Here is a 15,194-nt window from a genome sequence, read left to right on the forward strand (position 1 = left end):
AGAATAACATTAATAAATGTGTGACATAAAAAGTTGTATTGATGTTCTATAAAATTATAAAAATAAAAAAATAAATATTTTTGTTTTAGAAAAGAATATAATGTAATATAATATGAAAACAAATATCGTACTCATATTTTCTTAGCAATGTTTATTAAACAAGTATATTCATATTATACCTGACCAAACAGTTATTTATTCATCTTAAATTTCAATTATTATAAACATACTACAAAATAATTAAAATAATATAGTAAGATAAGTATAAATGAATGACTTGTAATAAAATAAATATAATTACATGGAATGCATTTATATAGCTGATTACTCCACGTTCCATTAGACTGACAACTTAATTCAATTGGAGTCTCTTCTTGTCTATTTGGTAGTGAATGTGTAAACTTACATGCTGGTATAGCTATTGTATCGGGTATAGATGGATTTGAACAATCAGCATTTTTACCATTTAGAGTACATTTAATATTTAAACTATCTGATAATAAAGGTGGACACATTTCTATAAACATAAACATACAGTATTCAAACATAAGACTAATGATATTTAAAAAGATAAGTGAACATTTCAATACAAAACTTACTGAAACATAATTTTTTAACAACCGATATCCATTTTCCATTTTCCTGACAAAGCCTAAAACTATTTAGGGAAACCTTATGATACCCAATTTCACAATTCTCAATTACAATGCGATGGGTGTTAATTAATGTCCCGTGAGATAAAGTTTTATTTGAACCTTCATACGAATATATAATACCTTCCGAAGTTGGTAAAACACATGCATTTTTCGTATCCTGGAATAATTATATTTATAAAACATTTAATTGAAAATTAAATAATTTTTCCAAACCTGATGGACTTGAAGGAAAACTCAACACTTAAAATACCAAGATAATTCGATAATTAAAAATTAAATTAAACACCTATCAAGAAACAAATATCCGGTTATCATCATATAACATATTCTATAACATCATTGTAAATTTATTTAAATTATTAAGTAGAATAATAATAATTATTATTATTGTGAAAAAATAATTATCAGTTGTAAAAAATACACAATAAAACATTTATTCACATAAAAAAACTATTTAAACGTAATAAATAATAGTAAAATTTAACACTTAGGTATTATCTATATTGTATTATGTCATATTATGTTTAATTAAAATTAACGATTATTAAAAATGAATTGTTATGAATCGTTTCACAAAAGTAAAAATTTATTAGTATAAATCAGATTACAATAAATTACAAATAGAATAGATGTTTTAATACAATTACCAGCATATTGTCTCTTTCGTAAGAACTATGTTTGTTATAGAGTTCACGAAGCCATTTGATGTGGTGTCTAACATTTGTAAAAACTGCAATTGAGTTATTTGTATTTGGATCCTTGAGACTCACTATTCCGGTTAAATAATAAAAATCAAAATGATTAAACGTTAAGCCTGCACCACTATCACCTTCACGAACTCCTTGTCCTGAAATTAAAGAAATGTTATTCTAACGACAACTGTTTCCGCCACGAAATAAATTGTATTATTATGTTTGCATTATTTATGAATTATATCATTAATCACACACACACACCATCAAAATTATCGTTAATTTTTATTTTATTTAATTCGTTATTTTTATATCATCGTAAATTTAGTTTGTGTCATGTGAATTTTATAATAATAACAATATTGTATTTATGTTAGCGGCAGTATGTATAATAATCTTGATCATTCTTGAGTGTATACCTACCAGCTACTACACATATAGTAAAATGACAGATGATACACACACCGGTTTGTTTAGTTTGTTGTTAATTTTATATTTAAATAATAATAATAATAAATAAATTGAACAATAAATTATTTTACATTCAATCATATAATTGAAATAATTTTAAAAAGTTTAGATTTAGAGATTTAAAAGTTAAGATATAAATAAGTTATATTATTAAGTAAAAATTGTTAGTTATATTTATATACATAGTTATATAATAACAATGTATACATATAACTACATATTGTATTTGTTGAAAAAAAATTGAAATCTTGATTTCAAATAATCATATTTTATTACCTGATGTAGATCCGGCACAAAATTTATCAAAGGTCACAAACTTTTGAAAGTCATTGATATACATACTTCGACAAGAATTATAATCAATGTACGGTAAAGTTGCTTCTAATAAAACTGGACTTGGTATGTCTTTCTCCGTATTTCCCCAACCAACTATCTGTGAAAATATAAAATAGTTTAATAACAAATAATATTATTCTCTTTTTTAATGTAACAATGTAAATGTTAAGACGTAATAGTTAGTGTAATTACTTAATTAAAATCCGACTGATAAAAGTTTATTATTTTGAACGTTAAACAAATATGAAAAAAAAAACAATATTTAATGATTTTTAATTTAAATTATGAGGTTTTTTATTATTATTATTATTCTATTTTATACTATACTATAGAAGAGTATCTTACAGTAGTTGTCTATATCATATAAATAGACAATGTTGATAAGTGATATACTAATTATATGTAAATATAATATCAGAATTGTAATATTTATTTTAACAAAAACAAACCTTTCCTTGAGTTCCATTGGTTACATTATATCTACTATTCCAATCAACACAAACTGGTGCAACAGCATCACTAATATTAACTCTGTTTGATAACACGATAACAGCTATATCATCAGAATAAAAACGATTATATCCCAAATAGTCTTCTTTCAGATAAATTGTTTCCACCTATAAAATTGATTTATTTTTAATATAATATTGTACCTATTTTTTGCTTCTAGGATTTTACTTTTAAACTAAAAACTTACATTCATTATTTGAGTAAAATCATTGTCTATAACTGTGTAATTTCTATCATATTTCCCAACAGCAATTCTATATAGACCATTGTTTATTGATATTCTATTAGATAGCATACCATCTTTCCAAAAACAATGAGCCGCTAAAAATTTTATTTCATTAATTATAGTTGCTTTTTAAATCCGAAATACATCACAGTTGTTACCAGAAACGACTAAAGTTGGACTAATTATTGATCCTCCGCATATCAAGTCATATTTGGAATTTTCTTTATTAAATCGATATACTCCTACATTCCAAGGTGCTGTTCCAACATGTGCTGTCTTTCCATTATCGATCAATAATTGGTGTCCGATATATGATCTACCGCACTCTAAAATAATTTTTTAGACTTATTTTACACTCAAATATGCATTCAGCTATAATTTTTTTGTGAATGTGATTTATGTATGGTTGCAAGTTCATTTGAGAGAAAAATAAATAATGAATTTACATCATCTAAAGACCACAATTAATATTTAAACCATTCGATGCATATAGATGCATACATTTCTATAGCTATAAAAAAAATCATAACCAATCATTTTCAAACATTGGACATATAGTATTTACTTAAGTAATTATTTAAATATTGATATTAAAATACATAACATACTGAAACATAATTTCTCAGATTTTGATGACCATGTTCCATTATTCTGACAAACCCTAAAACTAATGGGGTAAGCATTATGATATCCAATTTCACAACCCTCGACTACAGTACGATTGCTATTAATCAGTGTTCCGTGAGATAAAATTTCATCTGAACCTTGGTAAGAATAAATAACTCCTTCAAGGCTCGGTAGAATGCAAAAATTCCTTTGAAAATAAAACGTCAAGATTTAAAATCACATTTTTCATAGTAAAAATAAATAAACAGATTAATTTGTCCTTAAAAATCTTCCTAAAAAGCTGTAAAAAAATAAAAAATAAAAAATTTATTTTATTTTTTTTAAATTTAATTAATGTTTTAATTTAATAAATTAAAACATTAATTTCTCATTGTCATTCAGTCGATTTTGGTTTTAGAGCCACAGTTAAAAGATCAAAATGACTTTAATCAATTCGGTATATCAGAATTTAGTATTTAAAACGCCTATTGCTATTTATAAAAAAGAAATTTGTATTGCACATGCGCAAAAAAATATGCATTTATGTATTTCCTATCTTCTTCCAAATATATTATAACAATCTGAGGTCACTACATTGAAATATTTCATGTTACCTTTAAAATAAAACACAAAGTATAATACATATATAATGAGAACATTCTAATTTATCGTATGTCAACTCAGGCACTCGTGCCATGAATCTATCATATTATACAGTACGTAACAAAAAATTAGTAAATAAAAAGTAGTACATTGAATTAATAAAACAATAGATAACAAAACAAATGACGATTACATCGGTACTCTATTTTAGAGTAGTAGCACTAATTGCTTAATTGTGTCTATAGCTATATATTTTATATTATATTTTATAAATTATATTAAATAATACAATTAAATGAAAACATTTTTTTAAAGCCAAATTTAATTAATAAATTCAATTTTTTGAAATATCCATTACTCCCCTTGTTTTTGAAAAACTCAAAAATAATTTACAAATAGTACGCAAATGTTGTTCATTAAACCAAAATAAAATAATAAATACGTATTATTGGATTGTGTCCTAAGTTGTATTGTATTGTTTATAAGTTTTAGTGTCATTGGCTCCGATATTGAATTAGGAACTATACATTTCTCTTCATCAGATCCATCAACACACTGTTTTACGCCATCACATTTACTATCCTCATTGACACAAGCCCCATACTCACACCGAAATGTATAATTATCACACCTTAAATTTGAATGATTTAGTTAAGTATAATGGTTATATTTTGATAATAAACTCACTGAACTGTTTCACATAATGCTAAAGTTTCATCAGACCCATCGATACAATCCGGATTTCCATTACAAGTTAGTGTTCCATTTATGCATTGGCCAGATATACATTTATACTGGTTTTCACTTTAAAATAATAAAAAAATAAATTTAAATGTCAATATGTGTAAAGTTTTGAAATCAACATTTTTTTTAGAATATAATATTCTATCCAACATACCATTTAGGATAATATATTTAGGTTATTATTCTTGAGTTAGGTATTATACAAACAATTAAGTACATAATTATAAATTTATACATTAAATTCACAATAAATAATTATTAAAATTATAATTAAATAATTTATAGGTTATACTTTTATATTGAATTAACCAATGTATTTATATTTGAAATTGTGAACTCATGGGCCCCCAAACGAACATGTTCTTGAAGAATAAATAAAAAAAAATGTAGATTGTGGAGAAAAATGAATATTCAGTAATGTGTTTTTAGTTTGATAAATTAAATGTCTTATAAATATGAATAAAATAAGTATGCTTAAAACCCTCTTACAGGCATTTGGTTGATCCATTGATGTGTTGAGTACTGTTTATAGTGCTTTGTTTACATTCGGGTAAGTTTTCATCAGAGCCATCGACACAATCGCTTTTACCATCGCATTTCGTACTTTTATCCACACAAGCTCCATATTCACATCGATATTCATAACTCTGACATCTATATCATACACAAGCATATATATAATAATTATTAATACAATTGTTATAACTATTTATTGTTGCTTTAAGTTTTAGCCATATTTATTCCATACGTTTGTCTAGCACACAAGTCGTTGGTCTCGTCTGAACTATCTGAACAATCCGCTTGACCATCACAAATAGCCGACGTATCGATACACAGTCCATTTGAACAATTAAACGCATTCTCAGGATTTCTAGAATTGTAAATACAATATCCAATTATACATCAATAATGATTAATAATTACAATAATTTTATTTTCATTTAGACCTCTTTTTAAAGGGTATTTCTTTATAATTTTAGGAGTACTTTAGTATTACGTCAGCCAGTCAATTCCCTTCGGAACACACTGTATAAAAAAAGTAACTTTTAACTTTAAGCATAACTTAAAATCTTCTGTATTAACTTAAATTAACGAGGTAAAATAATTGGTTAACTTGCCCAACCTTGCATATATATATATATATATATGTGTGTGTGTAACTTCACCTATATTGTAACACGTAAAAGATATAATATATACATGAAAAGGTAGTAAACTAGAATTATCGCGTAATATTATCTACAATTATACAAACAATAAATAAAATACATTAATAATGGATTTTAAATAGTAAATAAAGTTAAATAAATATACTACGCACAAGTTATATTTTTACAATACTACAAATAAGTATACGAGAAAGTCATGAAAAATGTTTGTATTTAAGTATGAATACAACAAATGTAAGATAATTTACAGTAGGTGTCTACTTTATAGCTTGTGTATTATTTTATATGAGGGCCTAAGTCTCGTTGAGAGCCTCCTTCCAAATTATCATATTTTCAATAAAATTGTTATAACAACATTATAGTAACCAACACTGTGCATGATGTTAAAGTTTGTCGTTTTTCAAGTATTCTATCACAAAAAATGCCCTCTCCTGAAAAAAAAATAATTTGTATTGTAAAGTGGTGTATAATTAAAAATCATAATTTTCTGTTTAATATTACTATGGTTCATTATTATATTAGCTTAAAATTAAAGAATTATAATTGGATTCTATCTACTAAATTGTGTTACATGGTATAAAATAAAAATTAATAAAATAATTTAAAAATGTATCCATCGAAATGTTTATGATATTTATATAGATAATTTTTTTCTTTATAACTCAAAGGTTTAATAAATTTATTATTAAAAAAATGTTCTCATTGTTTTGTGTAAAAGATTCTGTTTTTTAATTAATAATTTGTATAGATTCAATAAAAATATAAATACTTGTTTGTAAAATACGAACATATTTTTGAAAATCATTGTTAAAAGATTCTGATATGTATATTGATATATATTGTTAGTTGACAAAAATAAGCATTTTTTAACACATTGAATACCTACACTCTGTGAATAAGATGGAAAAATTAGTTGCAGGAGTTTCCTAACCTTCTGTGTTGGTTGCTTTATAAAATCAAATGATGTAAGTGGCATCAAAATACTAAAAATTAAAAACTAGGCAAAAATACAAAGAGAATTTTCTATAGTCTATAGTCTATATTATACAAATGAAGTAATATTTCTAAACTATTTTTAACTAAAAGATAGTTATAATAAATACAAACGCATATATTCGTCATATTGTTTTTATTCAAGTAAAATGAAAAATAGCATTATTATTATAAGTACGTTTTATCTTAGTTGATTAGTATGTTATCATTTATTAAATAATACTACCAGTATATTTATATTTAATATTAGTATGTAGAATACGTTATTCCAATATTAATTAATATTTTATTAATATATTATGAAGTACCCATTGTTGGTTTCAAAATATTTGTATTTTGTATTGATAATTAAAAACATTTCAAAATAAATTGATAAATGTTTGCTTACATTTTTTTTTATCATATCACCAACTATCTTTTTAATGTTATATAGTTTTATATTATAAAAAATATTAACTTATATATTACGTACCAAGAATTAAACATGAATATAATAACCAGAAATACTTCACCTTCATGGCCAATGACGAATTAATATTGAAACAAAACAGTATAGTTTTTTAGATAAATTAAATAAACTTTACTAAACATTAAACAATATTTGACAATTATGTAAGTACTACAATATTACTATATTGTATAATAAACAAAAAAAAAATATCTGTGAAGAATAAATCAATATTGAACTTCGGTAGAAATTATTATTTTTAAATCGATCTCTAATAAATAATATTTATCACAATATAATATATCGATTATAACGTCACGATTACAATTACACAACACATAATTCTAGGTATTCTAAATTAGTATGGCTGATTTCGGTTTATAAGTCTGTGTTGATAATTATTATATACTACCTATACGCGAAGCTACGTTTGTATAATCGACCAATGTACAGACTATGTACACAGGTAATGCAAATTAAGTGAGTAATCAAAATTGTTTTAAAACTAATTGTACAGCCCTACTGCTACGTCCAGCAACTAATGATATTTCGACGTAGATATACATTATTAACTGTAAAACTAGTTATTATGATTTAAATGGTATGCGTATCCAACAGTGACTCGAGTTAAGCTAAAAAAAAAATCGTAGAACCCACTAACGTATAGTAACAGGAATCGAGTTGTATTATTGAAAAACCGTGTTTTGTACAGGCCAAACAACTGAATATAATATAAATTCGTATAAAGTATCAATTTATCAGAATTTTTTACATGGGTACAGGCAAGCAGATTATTTAGATGGCCTAAACTTTATAACCAAAAATGTTTCAGCACTTTTAAGACTAATTTTTCGTATGCGACGATTTTCGTAAAATATCAAACGTCTTCTGATCTGTCGCTTATCCAACCCACTACTATCACTGCTGCTGTTATGGCGGCGATCTTAACGTACGATTACGTTAGATTATTTATATGTATTTTTTTTTTTAAATAAAAAACAAAATAATGAACTACTTAAACCTAACTACTAAAAAACAAGTGTAAACAGATATTATATGCGTCAGGGAAGAAAATAATGTATATATTTATATTAAAAAGCTAAAATATAAAATATAAAAACAATACCACACTGTTCTTGTGTTTATTATAAAAGAATTATTAGAAAACATTTTATAAACGAGTAAACAGTAAATAAAATATATATTTCTAAAAATTGAAATTCTAAAAGTTTTATTTTCTAAAATACAGTGTTTCTAAAACTTGATATTCTAAAACTCGGCATTCAAAAATATGACTTTCTAAAACCTGCCTCAATATCAGCGCGTCTCCCCTCTATGCATATTACATATTTTTGAAGTTGGATATGAATTTGATGATACAGGTTTGTGTTCCAGTAGTATTATGGTAAGCAAAAAGTACCTGTTCTAATGCAAAATAGCATTTTAATTATTTTCCATATTATATCACGTCTTTTAAAGGTTTAATCATCAGTTAAATGTAATGTAATGTCACTAAAGGAATTGTTTTTAACTAAGCTTTTATTTTACACTGAGTTATATTGAATTACTATTGCGGTGTGATAGATAAATACAAAGATTTTATAAAAAAATTATATGTACATCAGTAAATTTATAGTAATTATATATTGTACTTAATTATATTATATTTTAAAATATGTTATTTACTTATATATTATACGTAAATATTGTAGATTGGATAGTCACAATTACATTGAAATATGATTAATAGCTATTAAAATATAACATTTCTAAAAAGTATAAAATCGATTTTTATTATCATCTGAGTACAACATTTATGCGGTTAGAAAAAAGGGCTTAAATATTAGCTTTAACAATATTCTGTAAAAAGCCATTGGTTTATTTTTATATTTTTTTTTTTAGAAATCAAAAACAAGATATTAGAACTACTAAAACTTAACTTATAAGATGAAAAGTATAAATATATATCATATACGTCTGGTATAAAAATAAAATATAAAATATAAAAACTATGCCACATTGTCCAAACTATTTATTATACGATTAGTAAATGGGTTAATGTAATTTCATTAATATTTTAACTTCGAAAATCTATATAAAACACAATTTTTACTTCAATATGAATACGTAAGAAAAATAAAAATATCATACTTCAATTTTCTATAAATAGCTCCATAAAAATATTAAATAAAATGTATTTTATGTGTAGAAAATAGCAATGAAAATATTAAGTACATTAACCTAAACGTTAAGAGAAGTGTCCGTTATATACACATGAAAGTTAAGTCAGGTTTCGCTGTATTAACATAATACCATAATAACATGATTTTATTTTTGTATTATTGTATTATTAACAAGATATTAGTTACCAAAAACTATATATGAATATATTAACCAGGAATCAATCACTTTCTTTGCCAAAGATCCGCTATAAATTAAGCAAATGTTATTATAAATATAAGCCATAAATGGCGATACAATAGTTATATCAAATTAACGACATTTAATACTAAATTTTACCATAAATTAAAAACAACTTTAAAGTATAGTAAAATATGCTTTTATATGCTACTATAATAAGCACTGATAAACAGGACTTTAGAATTAATTAATTTTCAACTATATAAGATAATCGTATGGAGTCGATAATACATAGATAACAACACTAAACACTTAAATTGAGGTGGTCTATATTACAATTTTATGATATACTGGTATGTAAAACATATTGAATTGTATATCTCTTACTAGTTATGATAATACGTTTACATGATTAATCGAAGGACAAACTACATAGATAGATGGCAATGAAAATAAGAGTGAGTGAGCATAAACTTGTTTTAAAATTAATTGTATTCTATTACATAAAATTCAGCGAATATTTTTCTATCCATTATTTAAAGACAAACGTTTAAATAGTCATTATAAGTAAATTTTGAATTTTTAACTAAGTTTATTCAATTATATTCAAATATTGTTTATAATACTTTAATACTTTTACATAGTTCTTTTCGTATAAAGCCTGTTTTTAGCGCCCACGAAATATTTAAAGCCGTCAAATGAATGAGTTCGACGTCACAACCGTGTTGATTGTGTTGCGTGGTAGAGTGATCTTACCTCGTCAACTACTGACCATCGGTACATTTTTTTCCTCAATCTCATCTCTTGAACACGGCGGATCTCATTCACTGAGAATCTGCCACACAGATGCTGGCTCTATTTTTAAATAATCATTTACTTCCGAAAAATGTTCTAACCATAATTTTATTTATCAATGGACTATGATCAGTAAAACACTCGTGTTTTTCTATGGCGAAGATTTATATGACATTATAGTATAGAAGCAGAACAAACAATAAAGCACATTGTGATAATGTTTCCTTAGAAATTATTTGAATAAGGGGTTATTAGATATTTGTTGGTTTACTAAGAAGGCTATAGAATGGTTTAACTATTTTGGCTTGTATATTTAAAATTAAAATCAAGGTTTTACTTTAATATGATAGTTTACTAACAAAGTAACAATTGGACGGTGTTTGGGAGAAAGGGTTCAAGTCCAAAATCATAGTTTTTCAATAAACAAAAAAACGTCGAAATGGTACCCAATCCAAAAATATCCAGGTCTTATATTGAATATAATTATTTTAAGTTATAATTAATGCAATTTTAATTTTTTTTTAAGTAAAATATTAATTTTTATTGTTTACACGGACTCATGCTTAATGACACTTAAATTTAAACCTGATAATGTTGATACGCGTAGCATGCATTTATGCATAAATATTATAAACAATTTATATATACATAAGTATAATACTTATAATAATTTGATATTCTATAATTATTTATATTCAATGTTTATATTTTTTATTATGTTATACAAACGAAATTTATATTTTAGATTAAATAATATTATACAATTGTAATGGTAAACATTATCGTCAACAACTACTAAGCCTTTTTTATTATTGTTTCCGTATAAAAACTGCACATTAATCTCAGTTCTCAAAAATTTCAGATACCTAATATACGGAAATATGGCTATTAAATAATAAATAATCCATTCTAGTTAGTTAGTTAAAAAAAAAATTAATGTTCATGTGAGATTATGCCAGTGAGCAATCCTCAAAAGATTACGTCAGAGGTCAAGTCCAAAAAAAACAATGTGTTGTAGTCTTTTATATATAATATTATAATAGATTAAATATGTTATTTTTAAATACTCAAAACAAATATTATATATTACTGAATGACTTAGTCTCATGTTTTAAAAGTATATTATATTAAATAGCCTAATTCTATATATTTTTCTAGAACTATATGTTTCTAAAGAAAGGCTGTATAAAAAAATCCCACGGATAAGAATCAAAGTACTGTAATCTTTTCAATTTGAATTAAAACTAACAAGTTCAGACTAAGGGCCAATAAAAGCTTTACAAGAACGTCATAATAACCTATAATTTCTTTACACGGTTTGCATTTATTTTCATATAATTTTGTTATTTGTATGATTATGTTAACCTATAATATTTAGGTGTCTAAGATATTTCAAATCATTCTTGTATTGCTATTTAAATTTTAAAATTTAATCCGATTACATAATATGCATTGACACCTTTTGAATAGTTTAATAAATATATTTAACCTACTTATATCTGCCCACTATACCTATATTTCAAAATTATCAATTATACTTCTCGCTTTTAACAATATATTATTTAATATTATCTAAGAAATATAAATTCACTATCCAATAACATAGATGAAATTAATGTTAAAATCTCACGTTATGTTTCCTATGATAGTTAACCCGTGCGTAATATAATTACGTTACTCGACCGATTTATTGTTACAGTGCCTTAGTATCCAATATAATATGTAATATTTTTTTAAATATTATGTTTGATATTATTTGAACAATAACATTTCGTAACACGGCGTTCTAGATAGATTATTTAGCTACATCAATGCACTGAACATTTCTAAGTATCGTTATTAATACTAAACTATTTATTATTAATTGTTGATAATAAAAAACATTAAAGTATCCTATATTGCATATTATAGATGTATTTACCAAAGAAGCTCACTATTTGTTCATGCAGTTATTTGTTTAGATAATTTTTTTTCGAGATACGTATTCTGAGTATTAAATAAAATACGTTTCACATTCTGGTTTTGAATAGTTTTTGTTAATTTTAAGTGTAACATTATAACTATTGCTCTGTATGTAAAATATGCATAATGTTAAACACAATAAATTCAAAATATACTAAACAATTAAACACAAAAAAATATACTAGAAAATGAATTAATATATAAAAACAGAAAACATTCAAATTCAGTAGGTACGTGATATTTTATGTGTTTAAATTGTTTAGATTTAGAAAAAAGTAGGATTCGTAAAACAAAAAAAATTTGTTTCAGCATCAAAAAATGAAAATGTTTTTTTTAGGTTCTAAACAGAGTGATGATTGTATTGATTTTACAATAATGTGTTTTTTATTTTTTTATTTTTGTGTCTGTCATCACATTTTGGATCAGTAAAAATGCTTTGATATTTCAGCACTTCTTTGAAAAGGACATTGAATACGGTTGGTACTTTGGGGGGTCAAAAGTAAAAAATCAACAATTGTTAAAAATTAACTGTTAGCAGTTATTACACAACAGTAAAAATCTATTAATTTAAATATTGATTTAAACTAGACATATAATATATTATTTGTATTTACTGTTGAACTTAGATAAGTTATCATTTGTATAAGAACTATAATTGTTATACAATTCACGAATCCATTCAATGAGATATTTAACATCTGTAAAAACTGTTATTAAATTCTCCGTTCTTGAATCCTGAACACTAAATACTCCAGTTAAATAATAAAAACTTGAATGTAAAAACGTTAAGCCTGTACCACTGTCACCTTCACGAACTTTTTGATCTGAAATAAAAAGAAAATTTATTCAAAAGATAAGAATATTCATCATACGACTATTCTCGAGCGATGGATAAAATATAGATGATTATCGGTTTGTTGTTAACATGAAGATAAGAATAAGGAGACCAAATTCCGCTTCTGATAACTCCCAAAATAAGTCGCACCATTAAACGGCTACAGATGGCGCTACGTATGCTAGATTTGCTACCTTAACCCGCCTAGTATAGGGATTAATTATGTTTCTTGTAAAATATATGCATTATTTCGAATCATGACTCATTATGCATTTTATAACTCGTAAAATTACGCATTCATACATGTGCATATGTGTACATTTCATGTGTATTCTGCATAGAGGTAAGTATCAGATCTATAGTTCCCGACATCCGTAAGAGACTATATTATAGTCTACAAGAAAGTATTAAGACGTATTTGATTAATGAACCGCAGTGAACAGGGTACACGATGGTAATCTGTTAGTGAAAAATATTGATGGTGATAAAGGATTGACTATATAATAGTAAGATTGTTCATATAATAATAAAAAAAACGCTTGTGAAGTCAGAGATCGGCATGTAAACTTTCTTGATTTTCAGTTTTTAGAAATGTATTAAGAGGACGTCTCACCCGCATGTGTTGTCTCCGTCTTACGCACGTACGACATGGTAAATTTTCGTTCAACAGTTTCAATAGTGTGATTTTAATTTTAATATTAGAGTGAATTGACCTATTAACAAACGTTTAAGTAAGAACATTATCTGTGTTCTCTCGTTAGCTTTTTACGGCATTTTAATTTTTAGGTCAGTTATAATAATAACATTATTAAATATTTAAAAATGCTCATAATTCACTTAAAAATTAAGTATTTAAAGATTATACACGCAGAGTAGTAAACAAACATTTTGTGGGGTAACCTTGTAACACACCACTTCGCGTAACAAAATTTTAAATACATATAGCTCATAAACTACTCGTTCTAAATTCGATTTTATATCAACATGCTCAGAAAATTATTCTACTTTGTTATATGAAATTAAAACTATGTTGTCATTCAAAAGAGTAAAAAACTTAAAAAAAATATGAGGATAAAAAAATATTTAAAAATATAATTTCTTAATAAAAACGTTGTTTTTTTAACAATTTGAAAATATGTAAAAAAATGTTTTCAAAAACATGAATACTTTTTGAAACAATGAGTGTTTCATGATAAAATAATCACCTTGTATTAAAAATGTATAATGTATATCATAGAATAAATTGTGTTCGTTGAAAAAATGATTTCAAATATTATTAATAATCATTAATTTTATTACCTAAAATAGACCCAGCACAGAACTTATCAATAGTCACAAACATTTGAAAACTATTTGTATACGTGCTTCGACAAGAATTATGATCGATGTATACTAAAGTTGTTTCTAATAAAACAGGACTTGATATGTTTTTTTCCGTTTTTCCCCAACCAACAATCTGTAAAATTTATGTGATAAATGAATTATAATATATATGAATATTGATTACTCTGTTTTAATATAACTAAGTAAAATTTGGTCATAAATAATAAGAGTAATTGAAGGGTTCTTTTCCAAAACTGCCTATTTCCATTTTCGACAAAAATTAGTTTTACATGGAAATATACGTAAAAAAGTACGAAAAATCGAATGGCGTGATTATTTTTTGAAAAAATGTACTATTTCTTTGGTAAAACTTGATGTAAAAATTGATATTTTGTTCAAAACCGCCTATTTCCGTTATTAATTTATTTCAAAGTGAACCATTTCCGTTTATTGCAAAATGTACC

At 24.8% G+C, this 15,194-nt stretch overlaps 2 protein-coding genes across 5 annotated transcripts in view; both read right to left on the bottom strand.

Moving 5' to 3' along the window:
• Positions 1-7,605, bottom strand: part of LOC113555042 — a 36,129-nt gene extending 28,524 nt beyond the window's left edge. For 2 of the 4 annotated variants that reach the window (XM_026959334.1, XM_026959333.1), the window contains exons 1-14: positions 7,479-7,605; positions 6,384-6,444; positions 5,593-5,715; positions 5,334-5,498; positions 4,788-4,904; positions 4,543-4,731; positions 3,500-3,705; positions 3,050-3,217; positions 2,853-2,986; positions 2,605-2,772; positions 2,096-2,252; positions 1,304-1,503; positions 600-813; positions 302-517 (exon numbers count right to left, since the gene is read on the bottom strand). In XM_026959334.1, the coding sequence (XP_026815135.1) occupies positions 302-517; positions 600-813; positions 1,304-1,503; positions 2,096-2,252; positions 2,605-2,772; positions 2,853-2,986; positions 3,050-3,217; positions 3,500-3,705; positions 4,543-4,731; positions 4,788-4,904; positions 5,334-5,498; positions 5,593-5,715; positions 6,384-6,444; positions 7,479-7,524 (2,164 nt within the window). In that variant the 5' untranslated portion in view covers positions 7,525-7,605. The remainder of the gene's footprint in view (positions 1-301; positions 518-599; positions 814-1,303; positions 1,504-2,095; positions 2,253-2,604; positions 2,773-2,852; positions 2,987-3,049; positions 3,218-3,499; positions 3,706-4,542; positions 4,732-4,787; positions 4,905-5,333; positions 5,499-5,592; positions 5,716-6,383; positions 6,445-7,478) is intronic. The other 2 variants (XM_026959336.1, XM_026959335.1) reach the window with 2 other exon arrangements.
• Positions 7,606-13,172: 5,567 nt separating this feature from the next.
• The window catches only part of LOC113555044, a 30,184-nt gene continuing 28,162 nt past the window's right edge, over positions 13,173-15,194 (bottom strand). Inside the window, 2 exon segments of the mRNA XM_026959340.2 lie at positions 13,173-13,396; positions 14,707-14,863. Of these exon segments, the coding sequence (XP_026815141.2) occupies positions 13,173-13,396; positions 14,707-14,863 (381 nt within the window).

Source organism: Rhopalosiphum maidis, chromosome 2 (assembly GCF_003676215.2).
Source record: "Rhopalosiphum maidis isolate BTI-1 chromosome 2, ASM367621v3, whole genome shotgun sequence".
Classification (NCBI taxonomy): domain Eukaryota; kingdom Metazoa; phylum Arthropoda; class Insecta; order Hemiptera; family Aphididae; genus Rhopalosiphum; species Rhopalosiphum maidis.